The 25,194-nt window shown below is 41.3% G+C and overlaps 1 protein-coding gene across 2 annotated transcripts; it reads right to left on the bottom strand.

Annotated features, from left to right (window-relative positions):
• Positions 1–2,284: 2,284 nt before the first annotated feature.
• CA2 (carbonic anhydrase 2) lies at positions 2,285–17,784 on the bottom strand. 2 transcript variants are annotated; one of them, XM_004441135.3, is made up of 7 exons: positions 17,601–17,784; positions 16,334–16,531; positions 8,099–8,217; positions 7,535–7,627; positions 6,512–6,574; positions 4,451–4,606; positions 2,285–3,096 (listed from the first exon to the last, which is right to left on the bottom strand). In XM_004441135.3, exons 1-7 carry the CDS (start codon positions 17,632–17,634, stop codon positions 2,977–2,979), a joined length of 783 nt encoding a protein of 260 aa, XP_004441192.1. In that variant the 5' UTR covers positions 17,635–17,784; the 3' UTR covers positions 2,285–2,976. The 2 variants fall into 2 exon arrangements, with proteins under 2 accessions (XP_004441192.1, XP_087276500.1); XM_087420374.1 differs by lacking the exon at positions 17,601–17,784 and adding an exon at positions 11,746–11,824 and having other exon boundaries at positions 16,334–16,513.
• Positions 17,785–25,194: the final 7,410 nt, after the last annotated feature.

A 25,194-nucleotide genomic window follows, 5' to 3' on the forward strand; every position in this document is an offset into this window, starting at 1 on the left:
ACGAGGATAACCCAGGATAATCTCCTCCTCTCAAAACCCTTGATTTAATCACATCTGTAAAGGCTCTCTTACCATGTAAGGTAACATGTTCACAATTTCTGGGGACCAGGATGTAGGCGTCTTTGGAGCACCACTACTCTGCCTAATACAGTATCGTTTATGTTACTTCCCTTCTAATTCAGTGTGAGTAACTGAGTTAGGATCCTATCAGTGAAATGAAAAGGGAAATTCAAATACACTTTAAAAAATGGAAACATACTAATAACAACTTTGATACTCATTAAGGTATGAAGGTGAACACTATTTAGAACTAACAATTGTCCTTCAAAAATAAATATAATCCAGGGCCGGCCCCGTGGCTTAGCGGTTAAGTGCGCGCGCTCCGCTACTGGCGGCCCGGGTTCGGATCCTGGGTGTGCACCGACGCTCTGCTTCTCCGGCCATGCTGAGGCTGCGTCCCACATACAGCAACTAGAAGGATGTGCAACTATGACATACAACTATCTCCTGGGGTTTTGGGGAAAACAAAGGAGGAGGATTGACATAGATGTTAGCTCAGAGCCGGTCTTCCTCAGCAAAAAAGAGGAGGATTAGCATGGATGTTAGCTCAGGGCTGATCTTCCTCACACACACACACACACACACACAAATAAATAAATATAATCCAAATCCTCAATATTTAATATTAAATTGGTCTTTCCTGCCTCCCAGCATCACTTTATTTGTACTTCTCACCCTGGGGCTACCTGACTCCCAGCAGGTACACTGACAACCAGAGGTAACCATAAGTGGCGGAATAAACATTCCCAGAGTGCCGACTTTATTAATTATAATAATCCACTTAAAAATTTTTATATCAATTAATGTGTCTATAATACAGAGTAGAATGGAAATTTTGAATAAGTTTAATAAAACATGAGACTTTAAAGAAGCTTCAGACTGTGCCTAAGGAGATACTTCTCTGAGGAATATTTTGTTGAAACGCTGGGAAAGCACTGGTATAAATGAGAATAATTCACGCACAGTACAAATAGAGCAAAACTTTGTTTCTCAAAAAACAAAAAATCAAGAAAATAGTATCTCCCGATTAAATTTAATTCCAGCTGAGAGTGACATAAAATGTTTTCCTCACAGTATTTGGAGCTCATCTGTTATGTACCAAGCACGTAATAATTCATCTATATATAGAACTCCGATGTTGGCAAGTTTCTGGTTCAGTATATAGCTGAAAACCAATATGTAAAAATATGCACTAATTAAACTTTTCATTTTGTATTTAGAAAAGGCCCGCAGCAACTCAGCTGAAGTAGGTTTACCTTTAGTTCATACACAACTCTGTTTTAAGGTTGGCTTCATGGGCCCCGTACCGAAAGCAATAAACAATGAATTGGGGGAGAAGCCTTATTCCAGGAAACTAAGAGAGGTTGACGTTACAGCTGGCAGAATCACAAGAGAAAAAAAATGTTAAAAAAGTGTTATTTTTGACCACCTGCTATACACCAGACATTACCTCATATAATTATCACAATCCTGGGTGTTCTCCTCTTTTTACACCCAGGATCAGAGAGGTTGAGAAGAGCTGGGATTCAAAACAAATCGTCAAACTCCAAAGCTTGTGACCTTTCTCCTACGTAAAACTCGGCAGAATTCTTTAGGAAAGAGGTGGGAGTGTAAATGAGCTTAGAGTCTTTTCCAACTCAAGTTACAGTGAGTTTTTATTCCCCTAAATGTAGAACCTGAGTTATGTGTTAAACATGGCTTTCCAGAATAACTCACGAGCCCAACATCCCATGTCCAGGCATGGAGTGAAATCCAGGACAGTCAACCACGGGGGATTTCTATTTCATTTATTCACCCTTCTTTCTATTTCTAATGGGTATAATTTACCTTTCTAGGGTTCAAATTACTCTTTCACTTCTGGGTACCACTTGAATTTCTTTTTGAATAAAATGGATTTTTATTTATTTTCTTGCCGAGGAGCGTGTATTGACTCGGCATGTACACCCTTCTTCCCCTTGCCACTTCTCATGTAACCAGCTCTTCTCTCCTCGCAGGACTGATCCTCACAAAGATCTCAGGAGCAAATGCTCAGAAAGCACTTAAAACAGTGCTTGGCAAATAGTCAGTGACCTTCCGGGTTTTTCCTTTTATGGAGACTCCTTCAATTATAGGTAAGCCAATTAGGATGGCTCATTATTAATAATGAATTAATATGAATTATAAAAGTAGACTTTTGCTTCTCCATTATTACCCACTGCCCAGCATAAAATAAAATAACCCAAAATAGAATTCCGGATTTTATTAGAGAATATATCTAAAATATGATATTTATTAAGTTATGATATATTATTTGAATCGAAATATACTCTGTATCACAACTATAATTATAACAGGTTTTACAGGTAATACTTCATTTATATCTCTGTAATTCAAAAGTCACTAAATTACAACATAATTCATATTTAAGATAACTGCTACAAATATATAAGAATTTTATAATTTTTCTTTAATATAACATCTTGGAATCGTGAACATTTACCTCATCTGGTTTACATTACATAGAATCATTTCTATTTGACCTGATTTACATTACACAGCTCAGTTTATCTCATGATCTGGATGTGCGCTCATTCTGCTTTCCTATATTTTAAAAAGAGCCTTTTAATGAACAATCGTGAATCTCATCACCCCAGGTGCTGTGGACACAGTGTGGGTACTTTCCTCCTGTTCCTTATAGAATATTCTCTGTTACAGAAAGCCTTCTATGGGGAGAAAAGCACCAGTCACTGCAATTCTGTCAAGCATGACAATTGGTCTGGCGCTTCACATTTTATCAGTAAGCACGTCAGGTGAGAGATGAAGGGTCTTGAAAACCAGATACAAAGCAGCCAGGGTCCAAATTCACCAAGGTAGATTTGTGCTTAGCTAAAGGAAAACCCAAACATTCACTCTTTGGACCCCGGCTGTGGGACCCTCTTATTTGAAGGAAGCTTTGACTTGTCTGTCTTTCAGCGGCTGAGTGGGGCGCCAGTTATCCACCATCCGTTCTTCAGGTTCGCCCTCCACATTGAAGTTGAGAGTACGGAATTTCGACATCTAAAAGACAAAATAAAAGATTAAAAAATTAAAAATAAGCGCTTCACAATAGTATTCACTTGTGTGCTTGTGTTGCATCTTGAAATACATTCCCCAATATTCACAGGACCATGTATCAATGTTCAAAATTTGATTCCCAATAGATATATAATCGCATATAGATTATATATGTATGTTTTTATAGAAAAAATCAGTCTCTATAAAATACACACAAAATCATTGCTGTCATTTGGAAGGAAATTTTCAGTGAGCTTGTTTTTTCCTCTTTTAATTTTATAATCAAACTTCAAAAGCCTACAAAATACTTCTGAGATGTAAAATAATAATCACAATTCTAGAGCTAAGTTAAAGTTTGATTTTCTGCCCCAAGGAAGATAAACTGTACCACTTGCACAATTAGATAAAGTGGTCCAGGATCTGCAAGCCCCAGGTGCCAGGAACTGGCTCGCATCTCTCCTTAAACATGTAGAAACACAGGAATGAATTTGCCCAAGCTGGGATCTCAAATCCTTGTCACTGGTTGATTTTTATTCCCTCTTAAATTTGTTTCAGTTCCCTGCCCAATGACGTGACACAGGCAGCCCTCAACCAGTCTCCTACCTCTTTGAGGTTGTTTTTGCAAAGTGGTACTTCCCTTTCCCTAAGCAAGACTTGATCTAAACACAGAAATGTGGTCTGGGCAATAACGTAGCAGCCCATGAATCAGGAGCCTTTAACATGATCTCTTGGGTCCAGTAATGGTCCCTTGGTCACCCCCCAACGAAGCCGACTTCAATGTAAGTCAACTATTGTAATATATACAACCATTGTTTCCACGAAGCATTGACTTCTTGAACATCACAAACTCCGTTGTATGGGACATGTAAGAGGTCTGGTCTAAGCTGCTAAGGCAACTTGGAGTGAGTTTTCATAGGGACTTTTTCTCCAAGGGAGAACTCTCATCTTTGTCAGAATTCGGAAAAGTATTCTGACACAAATAAAACCGCAGTAAGCTCTTCTGTGAGTGAGCAGTAGGCTGGGAATTACCACCAACACCTCTGTGATCTTGAACATGAAGTCCCATTGTTCTGGGCTTTGGTTTCCTCGCAGGTCACAAAACAGCATTTATTAGGTGACAGACACCTTTCTCATTTAATCTTCAATTTTATCCAATTTTACACAGGAAAACAAACTGCCTAGGGTTATGGTTAGTAACAACAGTTATTTATGGAATGCTGTATTTGCTCAGCACTGTTGTGGGCACCAGTCCCACAGCAAGCTGCAGTGGGAAGAGAGTTAAACCCCAGGTCTGTCTGACTCCAGAGGCCACGCCCCTCAGCCTGGTCCAAAGGTTCCACCTCTTTAGAAAACCAACCTGCTCACTGCTAACGTTGATGGGTTCCTTGAGCACAACCCAGGTCACGCATTCCAGAAGAGGAGGGGTGGTCAGTGAGCCTGGGTAGGTCCAGTAGTCCAGGCTTTGGGGAAGGAGGCCACGGGGATTAAAGTTAGGAAAGTCCACGCTCTTGCCCTGGAACAAGGCAAGCACACAGGTTACGAATGTCCCATGACAGGGTAGGAGGAAGGCAGGAGAGCAGGGAACGTGAATATTCCCCTCTGATAGCCAGAAAACCTTCTTTTCAAAGAGAGGTTCCATGTTCCCCAGAAAACAAAATAAAAAGAAATTAATAGGCAATATTTGACTTGGAAACATAGATTGGCAGATATGAGCAAGAGAACCTGATTGTTATTGTCACATGTCCATTTCTCATCTTGTCCCCTAAAATAATCCCTTGTATTTTCCATTAAGCCATTAACTCATCATATCCAGCATTTAAAGTGAAACCACTGCCACTGAAATGATGTAATTTTAGGTTGCAGTAACAAAAATATATCCTTGATGAGGAGGTAACTGTCTTGCTATCCTATTTGATGGCTAGATCAGAACTAAAGACCTGAACTCAGTTCTGGACACCGCACTTTTAAAGCAATAGATGCAAACAGGAATGAGTTACCAGAAGAGCGATGAGGTTGCTGCAAAGACAGAAAACTGTCATTTGAGAATAAAGGAAACTAAACATAATTAGCCTGGGAGTAGGTGCAAGGCTGTCAGAGAATAGGCTCAAGTGGGAGAGGGGTCAGATTGTTTTTTTTTATTGAGGTATAAGTGACATATAAAATTATATTAGTCTCAGGTATATAATGTAATGATTCAATATTTGTATATATTACGAAATGAGCACCACAATAAACCTAGTTAACATTTGCCACCATACATAGTTATAGAATTTTTTCTTGTGATAAGCACTTTTAAGATCTATTCTCTCAGCAACTTTCAAATATGCAACACAGTGTTGTTCACTATAGTCACCATGCTGTACAACACATCTCCGGGACTTATTTATTTTATAACTGGAAATTTGCACCTTTTGACCCCCTGCACCCATTTCACCTCCCCGCCCCCCACCTCTGGCAACCAATCTGTTCTCTGTATCTTTGAGCTTGTTTTCGTTTGTTTGTTTAGATTCCACATTTAAGTGAGTCCACATGGTCTTTGTCTTTCTCTGTCGGACTTATTTCACTTAGCCTAAGGTCCTCAAAGTCCATTCATGTTGTCACAAATGGCAAGATTTCATTCTTTTTTATGGCTGAATAACATTCCATTATATATATACCACATTTTCTTTATCCATTCCTCCATTGGTGGACACAGGATGTTTCCATGTCTTCGCAATTGTAAACAATGCTGCAATGAACATGAGGGTGCATATATCTTTTTTAATTAATGTTTTCAGATCAGATTTCTTCTACGTGATTCAAAGGGGTCAAGCTAGGAGTAATATAGGTGAGCATTTCAGAAGAGAGATGCTGCTTCAATTTGAGGATGAGCCTTACAAAGCCAGGGCTGCCCTGGTGATCGTAGCCTTTAAGCAGATGCTCAGCGACCTCAACACGACTACGCTGTGGAGAGGATTTAAACATGAGACAGACGAACTCAAAGAGGGCATAGAATGTGAATCTCCATGAAGCAGGGCCTTACTCTACGTGTTCACCATTGTGTTTCCTGGGTTAACAAAGTGACTGGCACGTAGTACATACTCAATAAGTATCCACTGTATGAACGAGTGAATAATTTGGCCAGATGATCATTCAGCCTTTTTGCAATCAAGAGATTCTCTGACTTTTGTATATGAACGTTAAAATGATGGGAAGTAAGATTAAATAAGTACAAGTCTTAAAATTATACTAACATTGGGATTAACTTTTGGATGAAGAAAAGTTAAATAAATATATAAGCAACATTTTATCTTTATTAACTGCTTATCCAAATACCATATATCAAACCGAGACTACTCAATTTGATCAAAAGAACTTTCTAAAACTAGTGGGGTAGGAAAAAAGTGTCCTATTAAGGTGGCAGAAAATTCACCTGTACCTTTGTTTTAATGTAAGCCAGCGCATCAACGACTTTCTGCAGGCCTGGGTTAGCAGCACCAATCTATAGAAAGACACAAGGGACAAAATACTGTATTCCAGTTGGTACCACACCAGCTTTGAATTGGGCAGCTCTACCATAAAATTTCCCTAAGTAGTGAACCAAAATCCACCACTTGCTACCTGCTATCCATCAGTCTTAGTCGGATCACGTCAGCACCATAGACTCCCTTCTTTGACTGACAACCTCCCTCTGCTTCCGCCCCTACAGTTCCCCTGAAACTACCCTCTCAAATGTCGCCAGTGACCTCCAACTGCCAAAGCCAACACTTCTGAAGTGCTTACCTTAATCTTCTTGCAGGATTTTACACGGCTGTCTTCCCTCCTTTTTAAAATTCTCTCTTCCTTTGACTTGCCTTCTGCCCTCCAGCCTCCTGAATCTCCCTTGACTCTTGCCTTCCTTTTCAGTCATTGACTTAGCCTCTTCCCCACCCCGTAAAGGCCTTACATTTTGCTGTCCCTCAGCGTTGTTTCCTTCCCAGCTTTACTATCTCCCTCTCCTTGCTCTCCTTGGATGATTTCACAGACACTTGCAGCTTCCACCTTGACGTGATTTCGGGGCCCATGAATCTTCAGCCCAGACGTTTCTCCACTTGCTTTACGACTGTCTAGGAGTCAGCTCAACCCATACAGAGTCACCGTCCTGCACCCCTCCAAACTTGATCCTATTTTAGCCTTGTCTATCTAGGGTAAGGTTGAATTAAAAAAAACTAGTGGTCATCTGAGGCTTACCTCCTTCTCGCAGCACATTCCACACACACCTAATAAATACCTCTCAGACTGTCTTTGTGTCCTCCGTCGCTACACGACTAGCAGATATGAAGGGGAAATTAAGCCTGAAAACACTCTGGAGCCAAAGGCATTTCCTAGGCTCTTGTAGAATGTCCTGTTTGTTATGAATGTTCCGTCTGGTTAACCTTTCTTGAAAACAAGGAAAAAGAAAAGAATGAGGCCATCAACCAACCTCCAAAAAAACACCCACGACAGCCAGTCCGTCAGGATGTTTCACAGCTTTTCCAAAATCCCCGTATTTGGTGTTCCAATGAACGAAGTGAAGCTACAGCAATAGGAGACAAAACCACAGACAATGAAGGATTTACATAATAAACGTGCACAGATTTTATCCAGTGATCTTTTCTCCATAGCTAGACGTTACTAAAGAAAGTGACAATGTGAATAATTTTACGTATAAACTTTTCTTTCATTTTAATTCTAATTATCCACTATTTGGCACAATAGCAAGTGATTTCACCAACAACTCCAAGACAAAAAGTTGCACGTTTTTGAAGGAAGACACAAATTTTATTTGTAGATTGACATTAAAACAGGATCTTCCAATTTGACTTCATTTACTTTGTGCAAACGGTGGCTTTGGAGGTAGTAGAGGAAGTTCTGTAGCATCAATTATAATATCACAAATAAAGCTTACAAGGAGCAAATGTGAGGGTCCTTTGTAAAAGCAGTGGTTCACTTGGTTTGAGTTGAATCTACAAAATTCAGCTTTTGACAGAGAAAAAGTGTACCTTACCTCTGCAGCATATTTCTTTTTATCCACAGTGTGCTCAGATCCTTGAGCATCAGATGAACCCCAGTGGAAGTGAAACTGGGTCAATCTGTAAGTGCCAGTGAGGGGCCCTCCTTCCAGCACTAAAATTTTAAAAAAGACATACATATGTGTGTGTGTGTACATATGTATATATACACACATTTACACACACACACACACATACACACACACTCATACATGCATTTGCACATGAAACACACACACTACTAAATATTACAACCTTTAATCCTCTATTTTGTAGTACTAAATTTATGCCTGCAGCAATATCTTCACTGTGAAAATTACGTCCAGACTCAGGTTTAATCTATGGTGCCGAATAAAACCATTTCCTTTTTCCTCACTTGGGTGAAGGATGGATGCTTTTCCCATCTGTCTTCTGAGCACAGTGGTAGTTCTCTCTGGGTTTGTTTTGGAGTCACAGGTTAGGTTCAGAGAGAGGAAATTTTAGTGGAACCATTAATTCCCCTGTGGATCACTGAGGAAGGGTCCCCGCTGCTCTGCTGCACACACTTGTAAACAGGGGACCCTCTCTTCTACCACGGCCAGTGACTCTCCCACAGCTGGCTCTGCTCGCCTCTGGAACCGGTTCTTACATCCCAGGATTTGTGTAAAATAATAAGCATTCCCTTGATCTTAACAGTATAAAATCAGTTTTCCTTACATAGGCTTCCCAAATTCTTTAGAATTTGGATTGTCACTACTGCTAACTAGCTTTGTCCCCTTAAAACTTTTTATTTAACCTCTCTGACCTTAACTTCCTCCCCTGTAAAATGGATACAGTCAGTTATTTATTACTTCACTGACAACTTATTGATCATCTACTACATGCAGTGCATAGTGCTCTCTTAAAATTCTACCCCATGATTCTCCTGTTCTGGTATTAATGTAACTTTGTTACAGTCAAATCAATACTAGAAATCACACCCTTAGACTACAGTCTATCTGTAGATAATTTACCAGTTGTGTTTTAAGAAGGGGATTAAAATAGTAAGAAAACACTGATTTCCCCATTCCCTCCAAAAAAGGTTTTATCTAACATGTGTATTAATGGGATTTAACCAATATAGTTAAAAGCTTTCAAAATTAGTTTAGTTCTAGTCCTTCAATTTTATTTCTCTAGAACTGAGATGAAAACATCTGTTGCTGGCAGTGTCTTTTATTAGCTTTGGTTTATAATTCTGTAAAGAGTGAGCCCAAACTTACTTTGGCTTTCAAAACAGAGAGACAAAGTCCTTACAACAAAGTCTGTGCATGTAAGTTCACCTAAACGTGCTTAGATGGTAGCAACACCCATTGTCTATTCAGAGAAAAGATAAAGCTGGCTGGAAGACATTCATGAGGTGAGGCCTTTCAGATACGACCTCTGGCTGCCAGCTCTGCCTTACAACAGGCCAGGAGAACAAAAGAAGAATGAAAAAAAAAAGAACAACAAATTACAAACGGTGTTATATTACAGATCTGTTAAGAAACATGAATTGGGATGCATTCTAATAACATTACATCTCTTGAAACTTAAAAACAACTTACTGTAAAAGTTTTTTTTTAATCTGATAATTCTGTAAGGAAACAATTAGCCTTATCCCCGGAAAATAGGCATTTTAAAAAATGAAAGAATTCCCATTTTTCATAATAATATAGCCTTAAAACACAATATATATTTACGAAATAAATTGATGCTGAAATTAATTCCCTTATAATAACTTTTTAAAGCTATCGACTAACTGGCTGATTATAAAACCATTTGTAACACCATTAATTCTACCAAGTGTCAAAATTAGTTAAATAAAAATATAGTAAGCATCCAAGATAACTGATCTTTCTAAATGTATCTCCTTTCCTTGTGAAGAATCAAATCAGAATCTTAAATTTTAAAGATAATAAAGTTTATTGCTATTTCTACTTCTTATTCACTTCCTTGCAGATCTGAAGATTCCATCCTAACTCGCTTATTTGAGAGAACATTTAGAATTAAGCAAGAGTGTATATGAGCTTGTATTAAACAAAGCTCGCTAATACTAAAAAATGAAGTGCTCTGGGTTCAATGGCTAAACACGTTCAGCACTCATCTATCATTACTGGATACCTATTTTAGCTCCTGTTAAAATAAAGCTAGGTTGCTATGTAGATTAGAAGCCCATTGTGTTTAGGAAAGGTTATTAAATTCTTAAAGTTTAATTGCTACAAAAAGCAGCATTTCTGGTCTTCAGGTAGTTGGTTATTTCTCAGCAAATTCTTGGCATGGAGTTTAGTCAATGAAGTCCCTCAAAAACATTGTTATAATAATAAATTGCCATATTCTAATAAAGGTAGCATACATCTTTTTCTTTGAGAAATAGAAAAGACGACATTTGGTGGAAAGATATGGAGCTTACGCTATATTCCAGATCTACTTATTTATTTACTTATTTTGGTTGCTACATGGCATTTTCTAATCTATCCCAGTTTAAAATGAAATGTTTTTCTAATGCAAAAACAATTGTAAAAAATAGCAGAAATTGCTGATTGCATATTTTTTTCTCTGTAAAATCCAGCCATGTTAGTGGGGCTCTGAAGAGTCAATGATTTATTGTACCACAGAAATGTGTTCCACGAGGGATGGAGGTATATAAATGGGGTTTTCTACTTGGATGTCTTTTTTAGGATCCCCAAACTGAATTAAATCCAAATTTCAGCCCCAAGAGCTCCAGCTGATTTTAATTTTCATGATCTGCCATCAGTTATACACATTATATATATAAAACACAAAATAAGCACTAAATATAATATTATAATCTGTCTTCCTATACATATTACTTGGGAAAATTATGTAGATTATATGTTATCTGTGAAAATTAAGAGATTCACTCCAGTAATATTGAAATAAATCAGACTACTTACATAAATTACAAACTGAAAATTTAACATTTTTAAGTTTTTCTTCCTAATCGCTTTATTACTACTTAATATAAGATACATTCAAATAACAAACTAAAGACCTTGGTGAATGTCAATAACCTCTCTTAAATCCAAAATACAGATAAACTATTCCCAATAACCCTTAGTTTAAAACCAAAATTTAAAGGAGTTCCTATTAATGAAGTAAATTAATGTGTACCAAAAATACCACATTTCTAGCAGGTGAACAATCCTCTCTATGAATAATTTGAAAATTATTAAATCATGCATTACTGTTTTGCTTTTTTGGCAGTAGCCAATAATCTTAGGGCTACCCACTAAAGTTAAGAAAACGAATGTCAATATAGACAACTCTGAGAAAAAGATGCCCACATCTCATTTCTTTTAAAGTAGTGAAATGTTTAGCTGTCACTTTTACTAGAGCAAACAAAATTAAAATTCAAGAGAACATAAGTTTCTTTTTAGGTGCAGGTATATGGCAACTATACAAGAATAAAAAAACAAACCCTTTTGACATGAACATAATTAAATACAGTGTTTCGAACGCTTTGGTCAGTTTTTTAGATATCTAGGGTTCTGCTCACAACGTTAACAGTATGCATGACAAGCCCTTTCATTTCGTGTTATTATGTTTCCTTTTAATTTATGATTGTTTACAGAAGGAAAACTTTAAAGCTTCAATAACAAGTCCCTGAAAACCAAGCAGGACTCACATATGAAGATCCATACATCATCCAGACAAGGGTCTGCTTGAAATGAGCACAGGTAAACTCCGCTCCTTCCTGCTTTATTCTTTTTTTTTTTTTTTTTTTTTTTTTAAAGATTTTATTTATTCAGTTTTTTCCCCCCAAAGCCCCAGTAGATAGTTGTATGTCATAGGTTCACATCCTTCTAGTTGCTGTACGTGGGACTCGGCCTCACGTTGGACGGAGAAGTGGTGCCTCGGGGCGCTCCCGGGATCCGAACCCGGGCCGCCAGCATCAGAGCGCACACACTTAACCGCTAAGCCACGGAGCCGGCCCCTGCTTTATTCTTGAAATAATATAAACAGATAAAAATATTGCAATTTCTAAAAAAACAGAAATGACATGAGAATTGTAGATGGGTTGGCCCAATCATTTGGGCATTGCTTTTTCAATGCCATTTGCCTCTAACTTTGCAAGAAAGCAGAAGAGTTTGAAACTCATTAAATAAAAGTTAACAAGTTAGCAGAAGTTAATCATTCGACTACTATTCTTTTCTCCCAGATAAAGCTTGTAATAGATCTCAGAGAGTTATTTTTTAATAATGAAAACAAAACAGGATTAACAATTTTTCATTAATTTAAGGTGGTTTATTTTCAAAGGAATTTAGAAGATTGATGAGAGCTTTAACCCAAGCTTCTTGTTAAAGCCTATTAACTCCACATTGAAAAAGAATGCTCTCAAACTTAAACATAGCAATAAATCCTACTAGCTGAGTTCCTGATACCCAAGTACTTAAGTTTGGATATAAGATAACACTTAGGATATATTTGAAAATCTGGATCTGTTAAAAGTTCTAGAAGACTGAAATCTCACTGAGGGAAAAAATATAAATGAACGGAAGCATTTAAATACAGAAAATAAGTGGTAAAGCATATCTAAAAATGTTAACACCATAAAAATAACTTCTAGCAAAAAGAGATGTTAAACTGTCGATTTAAAACAATTGGGTGACCAAAATGAATAAATGAATAAATTATTTTTAGACTGAAGTGTACAGAAAAGTATATCAGTCTTTTAAAACACAGTATGCACACTCTAAATGTTAACTGTGGTTATCATGCAAAGATCCTTATTCAACTGCTCTCTCTAGGTGATTGTCATTAGCTTCATTCCAACAAACTAGGGAGGAGATGACTAGCAAGTTACTTAAAGTCTTCAGGATTCTGTTTCTTCATGTTTATTTTAAGTGGGTTTGACTAGAGTATCTGTATCATTTGTTCTAACTCGAGTGTCTAGCATCTTAAAAAAAAATTTAAAAGGTGTTTCTCTGCATGCTATGACTGTTTATTTTTTTTATTCCGTAGATGTGTTTTCCCCTAATATCAACATTTAATATTTTCTTCATTGTAGGAAAAAAAAATGCTTCCTTGTCTAACCAAAACAACTGAAAATGTTGATGAGGTATGGGCACAATGACAAAGGAGTCTTTCATACGTAAAGAAGAGCAAGTCATTCCAACGTTCACTCCTCCCTTTGTTTTTACTGCACCTCCTGGCCCGTCCAGAGCACACACTGGACTTACTTCCTACTTCCCTCCGCCTGGAGTCTCTTCCAAGACATGGAAATCCTTTAAGCCTCAGCAAAAGCCTTATTTATCCTGGAAAGTCTTTGCTGACGTACTCGGGCCAGCTCCTGAGCCTCCTTCACGCTTCCACAGTTCCCTGGATACTTCCTGTTGCACTTATCAAAGTCAGTGTCAGTGTCTACTATTTCTGTCTTTCTACTCTAGGTACCCCAGCATGGGCTCTGAGGATACAGGAGATGGACCAGGACTCCATCCTGCCCTCATGGTGCCTAGCTCATCTTGCATTTAATTGCTGTTAGTAAGGACTTTTTTTTGTATAAGAACTAGGTGAACAATACATGTCTCTCTAAAGACACGGGTTTGAGCCCCTATCCAAACCCCTTGGTTTTCGTCTGTTTCACAATCTAAACATGGCCAGTTGCTTTAATAATGTAGGTGTTATTCACCAGGAGAAGTAGTTAGAAAATGTCGCCAGCTCTAATCATTTACTGCTCACGTAGAAATCCATCAGAACTTGACATATTCATAGTATAACGTATAACTATATAATAATGTCATATATAAAATCAGCACATACTTTAATGTGATAAACGGGATGATGGGGAATATATAAAAATAAAATTTTTAAATGCCATCAAGTGATGGGAAGTAATCTTAAAGCTAATTAAAAACTTTTTTCAAAAAATCTTATCAGAGGAGCAACAGCTACAGCAATTTCGTAACACAGGCAGTCAGATGGCATGTGGACCTGACACCAGCAGTGGTCATTTACTGAGGAACTGCTATGTGCCAGGCACTGGCTCAGGTGTATCTATTCTGTCCCACTTAATCCTTCCTCTGTGGCAGATACTACTGTTCTTCCAATTTTACAGCTAAGAAAACTAAAACTCAGAGAGGTCAAGTTACTATCATTCCCAGGGCCACTGAGCTAGTTCGTGGCAGAGCTGGCCCTTGACCCGGATCTGTCAGACCCCAGTCTATGCTCACAGCCATCAGACTAAACGCTGAAATCACGTTCCAGTAACATATATTACTGGGACAATTTATTTCATGATCAAATTTGTAAGGAATACAGGGAGTTGCCTTATTTGGTTCCATTTATTAGACATTTGTTTCCTCAGTGTTCCAAAAAAGACTTTAAATTTCTATGTAGCATCCAATGAGTGGACATTTAACATAATTATATAATTAGTGGACATTACGTCCATTGAAAACAATGATTTCACTGGCAGCACTCATTGTGTCTCTTAAGAAAAACGTTGAGGAGCCAGCCCGGTGGCACAGTGGTTAAGTTCGCGTGCTCTGTGTCAGTGGCCTGGGGTTCTCAGGTTCAGATCCTGGGTGTGGATCCTGGGTGTGGACCTACACACCACTCATCAAGCCATACTGTGTCAGCATCCCACATACAAAATAGAGGAAGATTGGCACAGATGTTAGCTCAGCAACAATCTTCCTCAAGCAAAAAGAGGAAGATCAGCAACAAATGTTAGCTCAGGGCCAATCTTCCTCTCCAAAAAACATAAAAAGTTGATAGCTAAAGACTCAAGTAGCTTACTTCTTTTGTTTTTTAAATAACTAAACATGAAATTTTATAGCCTCCTTTCCATATGTACAATATGGACGAGACCTTTGGCCTTGTCATATTATAATCTAAATACACAGTATTTTTTACATGAAGGAAAGAAATTATTTCCCTTATGTTTAATCATTTGAGCGTTGTTTCTTTGGAGTGTGAGGCGTGCTTGGGAAGGCAATGTAGCAGAATCACTGAAGGAGTGACTTCAATGAGCATGCTCTACTAAATCTAATAAATCGTGACACTATGCCAGAATGTGGGTGTCTGCGTGTGTATGTGTGTGAGTACTGGAGTGAGGTACACACAGGGCACAGATAGGTTGAAAACAATTCTCAGATAATCTCCCCATTCTCTTCCTTTGACTTGTCTTTGAGAATCACTATTTCAGAAAGCCAAGTGTCAAAAAAATGTTTGAAAGGGAGAGAGGAAAAAAGCAGAATTTTTTCAAAACTGTACTGAATATATTGGATAGCTACTGAAAAAGAATAGTCAACCTGACTAAGATGGTTATAATTACCTTTATATAATATATTAGTACCACAGATCATTACTCCAAAAGTTTGACAGCCTCATTGAATGTTTTCTCTCTCTTTTCTCATTTTGCCCCAATGCCCCCCACCCCTCACTCCCACACCACCACCACACACAATGTGTTCGTAGCACCATTCATTCAACAACCTTCAGAGGAAAGCTCTCAGGAAAATAGGCCACTGGCAATTAAATGGAACAGTGGGCAAAGAAGGCTGCTACTGTGTCTGAATGGGATTGTTCTCCTCTTTCCAAAGAAGAAAAAAGAAGCATTCAGTGGATATCCTGTAAACAGCTCTATTACAAATAAATTATGGTAATTGCTTTTGTCGGTTATGGGCCAGGCATGTCCATCAACTCTAAACATCTTCATCTGTGGAATGAATTTCTGGGTAGATACCAAGTTATACTGCCACCTTGATCACACTAGCCCAACGCCAAGAAAATATTCATAAATACAATGTTTTCAAGAATTTCAGTATTTTAAATAGTTAGATTTTCTCTCTCTTCTCACTGCTACCCTGAAGAGCATACTAAGAGGTACTTTTTATTGGACAGGCATCAGCTCTGGAAAATAAATATTTTAGAAAGAATCTTAAAAGTTCAATTTCTGCAAGTCTCATCATTGCTGATCTTTATTGCCAGGGGATCTTGCCTTTGTGACTTTTCACAGGCATATCAGAATTACTCAACGCCCTACATAGAAACCTGGAATTTTACAGGGGACAAGCAGCCCTAGGCTACTTCAAAGTAATTAGCCTACTTCTCAGAGTCTGGAACCTGATAAAGATGATCAGAGTGGCATCTCAGAGCAGAGACAAACCACAGCATTGAGCGGGTTCCTGCCACTGCTCCTGATTCCTCCCCTTAAGCTGGGGAAACAGAGCTCCTGGCTGGAAGGCACAAGTTATTTCTACCACGCTGACCTGCTTTGTCCTGAGAGTCGTCAAACTCCACATTGAAAGAGTGACCGTTGTTGACAATTCTCCGGGAAATCGCTTGCTCGTAGTGAGGATGCAGAGGCTTCAGGGCAGCGTCGTAAACGGCCGCTTTGGTGTCGATGTCAATAGGGGACTGGCGCTCCCCATTGGCAACGGGGAAGTCCTTATGCCAGTGCGCGGGTCCTGGGGTTGAGAACAGACGTTTGACTCCCCCAATGTGGGGAAGGGCACACCCCAGACCCCAAGAAAAGGGCAAAGAGCCTGGGGCCAATCTGCCTGGTTCCAACTTTGCAGGCCCCACTTAGCTGAATAACCTTTGGGAAGCACTTAACCTGTGCCTCAGTTTCCTCATTTGTACCATGGGGTAATAATAACATCTGCCTGATAGAGCTTGTTGTGAGAATTAGAATCAATATATATAAAGCTTTTAGAACAAATAGTGAGTGCCTTATCAATACCTGTATTGGCTATTTTATGCTCGTTTTACTGAAATTGAGCAATTGAAATGGGCTGGTGGTTAGGATTTGGGATATGCACTCTCATTTAAGACACCCCAGCAGACGGGGATTCCTCCCTCCCGTCTTCGTACTAGATGACAAGGCAGAGTCTCTGCTCAGGCTGGCACCCCTCCTTTGATAGTCAGGATCCCCACCACCGGGGAAGCCCCAAACCCCCCAAAATGCGCCAGATGCGCCAGACGCATCTTCCTCTTGAGTCTGCTGGCTCGGGAGAACCAGATGTGTGGCCACGAGAAAGCCGGGGTCCTGGTGACCCCCAACATTAGAAGTCGAGAGATGAAGGGAAAACTCGGAAATCAGCACCATGGATTCAAACCAGCCCAAGAAAATGCCCCGGGACGGTTTGCGCCGAGATGCTTAGCGACAGGTGGTGCTGAGGATGAAGTGTGGGGGGGTTAGGGGTCCCCCAATTTCTCTGCCACCAACAACTAAAATGTTTCGTTACAACCCTTCCTCGCTCCCTCCCGGGTCCAGCTGGATGGTGTCCAGCTCGTGACCCGGGAGGGACTGTCCTCCGGTCCCTCCTCGGGCCCTGCGCGCCGCGGGGGCGCGGGGATTCCTCGAGAGTGGCCCTGGGCTGGGGCGATGGGGCCTCCCCGCGCGGAGCCGCGGGGGGCGGGCGCCGGGGGCGCTCCCGAGCCGGGTGCCGGGCGGCCGCGGTACACAGCAGGTGCGGGCGCTCGGGGCCGGGACGCGGGGTGCGGCTGCGGGCCCCGCGCGCCGCGCGCACTCACCGTTGTGCGGGCCGTATCCCCAGTGATGGGGCATGGTTGCGCGCTGGTCCGGGCAGGGCAGGAGTTGGCGCCGGTCTAGCGGCGGCTGTCGGGCGCCTGCACCGTGTGTCCGCGGTCGCGCCGGCCCCGGCTTTTATAGGCTCCCGCCAACTTGGTGCTCGGGGGCGGCCCGAGGGAGGGGGCCGGGTGGCCCCGCGCGGCGGGGGAGGAGTGCGGGGCGGAGGAGCTGTCCCCGCGCTCGGGGCGGGCCGGCGGCGAGGCGCTGGGGGCGGGGAGGCCGCCCTCGCGGGGCGCTCGGCGGGCGCGGGAGCTCCCCGCCGGCCGTGCGCCCCCCTCGGCCGCGGCCGGGGCCGGGGCCCCGCGCGGACACAGGCTCCGAGCTCTCGGCGCGCGCGCGGCGGCGGCGGCCGGGCTCCCGGGTCGAACGGGGCTGCGGAGCGTCTACGCGCACCCCATCCCCCTCCGGGGCGCTGAGCCTGGCGGCGGCGCGGACTGCTCGGGCCCCGGGCCCCCGGTGCCTTTCAGCCCCTGTCCCCATTGTGATCGCATCCCCGGCCTCGGAGCCCGCCCGCCCCGGCCCAGCGGCCCCATTCTCGCCGGGGTCTGCAGCCCCGAGGGCTTAGTCCCGCTGTCCCCGGCCCGACGCTGGCCAGCCCGGTTAGGAGCTATGACCTTGGGGCAAATAGGGATACGGTCCTTGAGGCGCTGGAGAGCGCGCGGCTCCGGGGCCTGAGGGCCACGCGCCCCCTGCTGGACCGCCGGGGAGACAGCGCGAGCCAGTCCACGCCGGGGCCCCGTGGAGGTGCATTTCCCTGCAAGCCGCCGGGTCTCATAAGAGCGCTCATCTCCTCCTACTTTCCTTCTTCTCTTAAAAAATTAACTTTGCGGGAGAGACTTCCTAGCTGACCACATATTGCTTTAAAACAATCAAAGCTTCTAAAAAAAATCACTTTTCTCAGACGAATCGAGTAAAAGAAAGAGTTTCTTACAAGGAGGTGAGAACTTTCCTTGGCTGACAAAGGAACCGTGGCATCTGGCATACCTAAGAAATAATTCAAAAAAACTTGAGAGGACATTTTTGAGGCAAGGCAGAGTGATGACCTTCCTGGGCCCTGGGCGTTCTGCCTTTATGGGTTCCTTCTTCATAAACATACACACACACGTATTTATGGCTGTATTGATACAAAGATTAATATCTTAATATTATGTATTTATTTTCTTTGACCTAAATGTTCATTTTTGTCTTCTGATTTTAAAAGAAAATACCGTCGTGGACATCTGAAATTGTTGTGGGCCGGAGGCACTATTCCCACTGTAGCTAATAGATAAGTCAGGGCTGTTTTGAGGTGGGGACTGAATTCATTTCCTGCAAGGGACTTTGCCACAAAAAGGGGAGGAGGATTGTCTGTCCTGTGGATCTCTGTGATCTTTGAGAGCATAGTATTAGAGTTAACTTTGGAGAAGCAGGGTACAGTTTTACACAACGCTATCAGAATTGACATCATATTACTTATATAAATAAAAAAAAGCATCAATTATAATGAGCGTAAATTTTTGCAATGTTGATCTCAAAATCATTATTTACTATTTATTTCAGTCAATTCTACACAGATAAATATCATCCATATTTAGATTTACTTGTTCTTGTCCTAAGACTCTAGAAAAGTATGTACCTCTGTGTGTGTGTTGACGTCACAGTGAATTCTTAGGCAAAAGAGTAGCAGTGAGCTATTTTCGGTTTCTAAGACCATCACAAAATGCAGTTCAAGTTAAGAAGAATCTTTTATTTGTGTCTCTGTGGCTGCATAGTCTCTTGTGAGGCCCAGTGAAAGAATCTGAATTCTTTGCATAATTTTCAAATATTTACTTAACTCCGAAGGAGAGGGCCTTGCGGTTGCTGTGAGACTCTTCCACAGGCCCCGGGGATGCAAAGCTGGTAAGGGCTGAGAGTTGGGTACCAAGTCCATGAATGTAAGATGGGGTTCTAAAGATGCTGTGAGGGTAGCCGCGCTATTCGATCAGCTGGAATCTTTGTCTCTCGTTTTCTGTGAGGCTGGATTGTGGCTTTACTAACACGGAGGTAATAGGAGATATTCTGATGATTAAATATTTCAAAAACCTCAAACAGCACCAAAGTGCACTTCACCAAATAAATTCTTTTTATTCAAGTTTCCCCCTTCTCCACTTCTGGAAAATGAACTAACTCTCAGTGGAGCAGACCCTGCCCCCAGAGCTGCTGTTGGGGGTCACGTCACACACTCACTGGAGGGCAGAAAGTGGCTCACTCTCGGATGTCCAGCAGAGATCCAAATGTTTTTTATTAACTTTTTTTGTATTATAGTGATTGTCTTATTTTCTGTCCAGTTTTTTATGATGTTGGTGGTTTTGTGCCTTCACGTAGATCATTCAGAGTCTAACTTTATTTTCTGAGGGCATTCTTAGCAGGCGGTCATGATTCATGTACATGCAAGAGACTACTCTAATATTGGATTTTAAAAAATAAAAATAGTAATTATCTCATCGTGCTTCTGTATTTCTACTAGAAGGGAGGACTGGTTCATTTAAGAATCATTCTAAATCAAGAAACTGTATAGTACCTGAAGAAAGGTACTTTTTTCTGCCCCAGAAGGGAAAAATGACAGGCTATATAACAGGGAAATATAATATAAAAATCTTGAATTCTATGTTCTAATTATTATAATAAAAAAGCTTCGAACAGATTAATCTTGGTAAAAGTATAAAATAAATTGGAAAAGTATTTACTTTCCCCCAAAAGTGAAGATATTGTTAATATATTTTACAAAGTGAGATATACACGGTTTTTAAACATTTAAACTACAAAACTAATAAGTTACTAAAAAGCCACATAATCTCATGTTTGTTAACAATCATAGTATTAAAATAAACGTCTACGGAGGCTAACAGCCTCTTCCTTCGTGGGGCTCCCATAGGTCTTTGCACCCACATCCCTCTGTCCTAATATTTGTAGTACTGCATTCTACTCAGACACTGTATCCTAACCATCAAGTTGTAATCCACCACCCCAGTGAGCTGTTGGCTGCTCATCTGTGAAGTAGGAATAACTGCAGCCCTCTGCAGGGTTGTTGTAGGGATTCAGTTGGTGACTATTTGGAAATCACCTGCTCTGTGAAGGGACTCAGTAAATGATGGCTCGTCAGTTCCTCCTAGACAGTGCTAAGCAGTTAGAATATAATGTAATGAAGGCAAAATTAAATACCTGGGCAAGGTTCGAGGGAACAATTAAGACGATAAGCCTCCAGCAGTACAAGGTTTTTGGAGGGCAGGGAGGAGTGTTTGGGTCATGGAGACGTCCATTCTAGCACACTCGCGTATTTGTTTTATTCTTATTAAGCTGAGCCCCCTGAGGTTGGGAACTGTATCATGTTATTCACCCCTGTATCTTAGGTACCTATCACCTTTATCTAGCCTGAGACCCAGGACACAGCAGTCACTACCCAAGAAATGCTCTTTGAAAGTGTGAGACCACTAATCCAAACAGAGTTAGGAGCAGTTTCTCTTTACAGAAGCCAGTCCGTTAACAAATAACACTGTGCTGAAATTAGACTTTCTTGTTTTGAATCTGGGCTAATTTACTAGCTCTCTGACTTTGCACAAGTTGCTTGGTCTTGCAAACATTCAGTTTCCTCATCTGTAAAGCTAGGATAATGATAACACCGACCTCGTGGAGTTGTGGTGAGGACTAACACAGTGCCAATCATTAGAGCTTGATAAATGTTTATGGTTATTATTACTATCATTCGGTTTTTGAGCTCCTATTATGTGCTATGTGGGCTGCAAAAGCTGTAGTCATCTATCCATTCATTCATTCAGCAAATCTATTACGTGCCAGGCATCAGCACAGAGCCTACGGCCACGAACCAGATCAACAGGATCCCTGCCCTCATGGAGCTTACGGGACGATGGATGAGGGTAGAGTACAATAAATGAATAAGTAATAAAAACCGTAAATTTCCAACAGTGGTAATTGGTATGAAGAAAATAAAACAGGAATGAGGTGGAGAATAAGGAGGGAGGGCGTGTTACTTAAGATGCAGTGGTCATGGAAGACCTCTGGAAGGAAGTGGCGTTTCAGGAACCATCAAGGAAAGATCGGGGAAGGACATTTCAGGCAGAGGAAACAGTAGGTGTAGAGGTCCTCATCCAGGACATTCTAGAACAGCAAAGCTCGTGACTGCTGAGTCAGAGGCAGGCAGGGGCTGTAGCCTGCAGAGCGTTGCAGACCATGAAGCCAGGGAAGGATTTTGTCCTGATTGCACAGAGAAGCCCCTGGGAGGTTGTAAGGAAGGGAATGTTACAAACTTCAATACAGTGTTTCAGAACTAAAAGGAGTTTAGAAGTTATCTGGTCTGATTCCTTATTTTATAGAGGAAATGGGTAGAAATCCCCAGAACACTTCTTGCTGTTCCCCCACTCCCTTGCCTTGGGCCATCTGACAGTGACCTTTCACAAGAAGATCCAAACCCCCTTCCCTGACACACAAGGCATTTTAGTCCTGGTTCCGGCTTTCCTCTGGTCCCTGAGTCGACGTTCTTCTGCCACAGGATAGGGGCAGCATCACGCAGTGGCCAAGGGCCCGGGTTTCTGAGTTTGGATTCAGCTTCTGGGACTTACCCTCTACATAACCTTGGGTGATTATTTCACCTCCCCAAGCCTCAGTTTCCACATCTGAAATGTAACAAGATCGCCCAGGGTTGTTGAGAGTGTTAAACGAACTGCGTCATGTGAGTTAGCCATGTCAAGTAGCGTGACGCCTGGCGTGTTGTTAGCTGCTCCACTAGTGTTCTTGTTATTGTCATAGAGAGGCAGACAACTGTGCGATGAGAATCAGCTTTGTAGGAAGACAGACCTGAGTTCAGATTCCGGCTCTAACACTTACATGGTGCATGTCCTTGAGCAAAGCTAAGCAATCCCTCTGCCCTTCACTTCCTCTGTTTGTAAATTAGGGGGAAATTCTAGTTCTGGAGCATGATGATGAGAACTAATGTCTGAAAGATAGGAGATATGGTTCTGGCTCATTTTCTTTATCGAGTAAACGGTAGAATTATCATTATAGTACCTCTCATTGTAAAATAATAAGTTGGCTTTTCTGTTTCTCTAACTTGGATGAAAAAATTCACATTTACTTAATGAACATTTTTAGAGTTCCTATTCTTATAAAAATAACACCAATTGAAAACTGATTATGCTCCGAGCATGATTCTGAATGTTCCACTTAGTCCTGCTTTAGAGCCGGGGACACTGAGGCGTAGACAGAAGTCAGTTAGCCTCAGCTTCCACTAGGAAGGGCTAGAGCCCGTGTGGAGCCAAGTCCCACTCCAGGCTTGGAGGTCTCAGCCGTCTGCTACGGGCCTCGAGGTGCTGTGACAACAGTGCATTAGGATTACGGTGCGGTACTGCTCTGTAAAACAGACAGTAGTATCAGCATGCTGGCGGTTTTTAGGGTTTCTTACCAAACCCCCTCCCACCACTCCAGTGGCCGTAGATAGTATGCACTCTGCATCTAATCAACACGTGAGTTAAAAAAAGTTAGTTCCTAAATGTCTTTTTTATTCCATGATAGCTAGTAACATTTAAACTTTTCCATAAGCAATTGAATCTATTTAGTTTTTTAAGAGTAGTTGGTGAATTCAAACATTGTTACCAAATTTCAATCAACCAGAACTGGAATGGAAATATCAAGTGGGACAATTATGCTAAAAAATGCAAATTATACATTTGAAATATTTTATGTTCCATGACTGCTGCCACTTGCGGCACCACGAAATACTCAATTGAATAAGAATACAAGTCACCTCTTCTTAGAGCACTGGTTCTCAACTGGGGGCAGTGTTGACAATGTCTGGAGATATTTTGGTTGTCACAGCTGGGGGGAAGGGGCAGTGTGCCACTGGCGTCCAGGGGTGCTGCTAAACATCCTGTAATGCACGGGACAGTCCCCATGACAAAGACTTATTCAGTCAAAACGTTAATAGTACCAAGATCACGAAACCCTGCCTTAAAAGGATCTATAAGGTAATGCTTTGTGAAAGGTCTGAAAAAGAGTTACGTACGTGTCTGGCAACACAAGAGCCCCCGGAGAGGGTTTGCCCATGATATGTCCTCACTCATGTTTTGTTGGTTGGATTGGATAGAAAAGAATAAAATCCCACCCCCCACTTTAAGATTATTGTTTATTCACTTGGCTTCAGCACACCTCCAATAATGGCTTTCCCACCCAAATTGTGATCACATGATTATGTTAATAGCAGCTGCATCACATGATTAAACTTCTCTTTTGCTTATAAATCACCACCTTGTGTGGGGAATTTTTGACTTCCCTTTTAGTAACAAGAACAATATAACATTTTCCGTGCAAGGGGAACTGTAGGCATTGCAAGTTAAGTTTTTCCTCCTGATCAAGAGCAAGAGTCAGGACTCACCAGTGTCATAAACTAGAGGCGAAACAGACTTTCCCTCTCCAGATTTTAAATTTGTTGCTTTTGGTTGTTGGCTAGGGTGCCCTCAAGTGTCTCCATGGGGCGATGTCTTTTTCTGCTTTGAGAACTTAGGCCTTAACCATCGTTTTAAGGACAGGAATAAATTACTTTATGCTTCGAGGCCTCACTCACCCCAGGACAGCCCATGGAAGGCTTAGATCCAGATAAACTGGGTTTTCTGGAAACTGTCTGAAGAGTATACAAATGGAAACCAGCACTTTTTAATCCTAAAATATACATGGATAGGCTGGAGGAGACAGAGATGGTTACGTTTTATAATTCCATAGTTTGCTCATTTCATGCTTACCCAGGTTAATTCTCAAGGAGAAATAAATCTATTTTATGCAAGAAAAGGTGTCTTGAAAGTTTTGGACTGCTCAAAATTAGGATCTGGGGAGACAGAAGTAGTACATAACCCAAGAAAATTGCTCCTGACTTTGAACCTCCATGGCATTTTCTTTAGACCTCTTTGCTTCATATTATGTGTATTTGTTTTACCACTTCACACTAAACTGTCAGAATTGTTCCACACAAATTATCTCTATACTTCTCCATGTCTCTCTCTGTCTCTGTCTCTTGTCTCTTTCTCTCTCTCTCCCCCTTGAGCACAGCACCTTGTACACAATACACACATGAATGAATAAATTAATGTCATATATATTTCCATATTTTAATATTTTAAGAGACAGAAGGAATAGTACAGTAACTATCCCTTGACTTATCTTTGATATGATAGGATGCCTTTTTCTTTCTTCTTTTTCTTATTTTTTCTTTTGCCTTTTTTTTTTAAAGTTGGCTTCTTTGCTTTTTTTTGCAGGGAAAGATTTGCCCTGAGCTAACATCTGTTGCTAATCTTCCTCTTTTTTTTGTTTTTTCTCTCCCCAAAGCCCCAGTGCACAGTTGTATATTCTAGTTATAAGTCCTTCTAGTTCTTCTATGTGAACCCTCACCACAGCATGGCAACTCACAGAGGGGTGGTATGGTTCCGGGACCAGGAAACGAACCCCGGGCCGCCAAAGTGGTGAGAGCACGGAACTTGAACCACTGGGTCATCAGGGCTGGCTCTCTTTTGCCAT

Source organism: Ceratotherium simum, chromosome 31 (assembly GCF_057802395.1).
Source record: "Ceratotherium simum simum isolate JZ-2026a chromosome 31, ASM5780239v1, whole genome shotgun sequence".
Lineage (NCBI taxonomy): Eukaryota > Metazoa > Chordata > Mammalia > Perissodactyla > Rhinocerotidae > Ceratotherium > Ceratotherium simum.

Coding starts and splice junctions, on each gene's coding strand:
- CA2 (XM_004441135.3), bottom strand. CDS start 17,634: ATGCCCCATCACTGGGGATACGGCCCGCACAACG. Junction 7,628..8,098: donor AAAAGAAATATGCTGCAGAG/GTAAGGTACACT, acceptor CTATTGCTGTAG/CTTCACTTCGTTCATTGGAA. Junction 4,607..6,511: donor TGGCTTACATTAAAACAAAG/GTACAGGTGAAT, acceptor GCCTTGTTCCAG/GGCAAGAGCGTGGACTTTCC.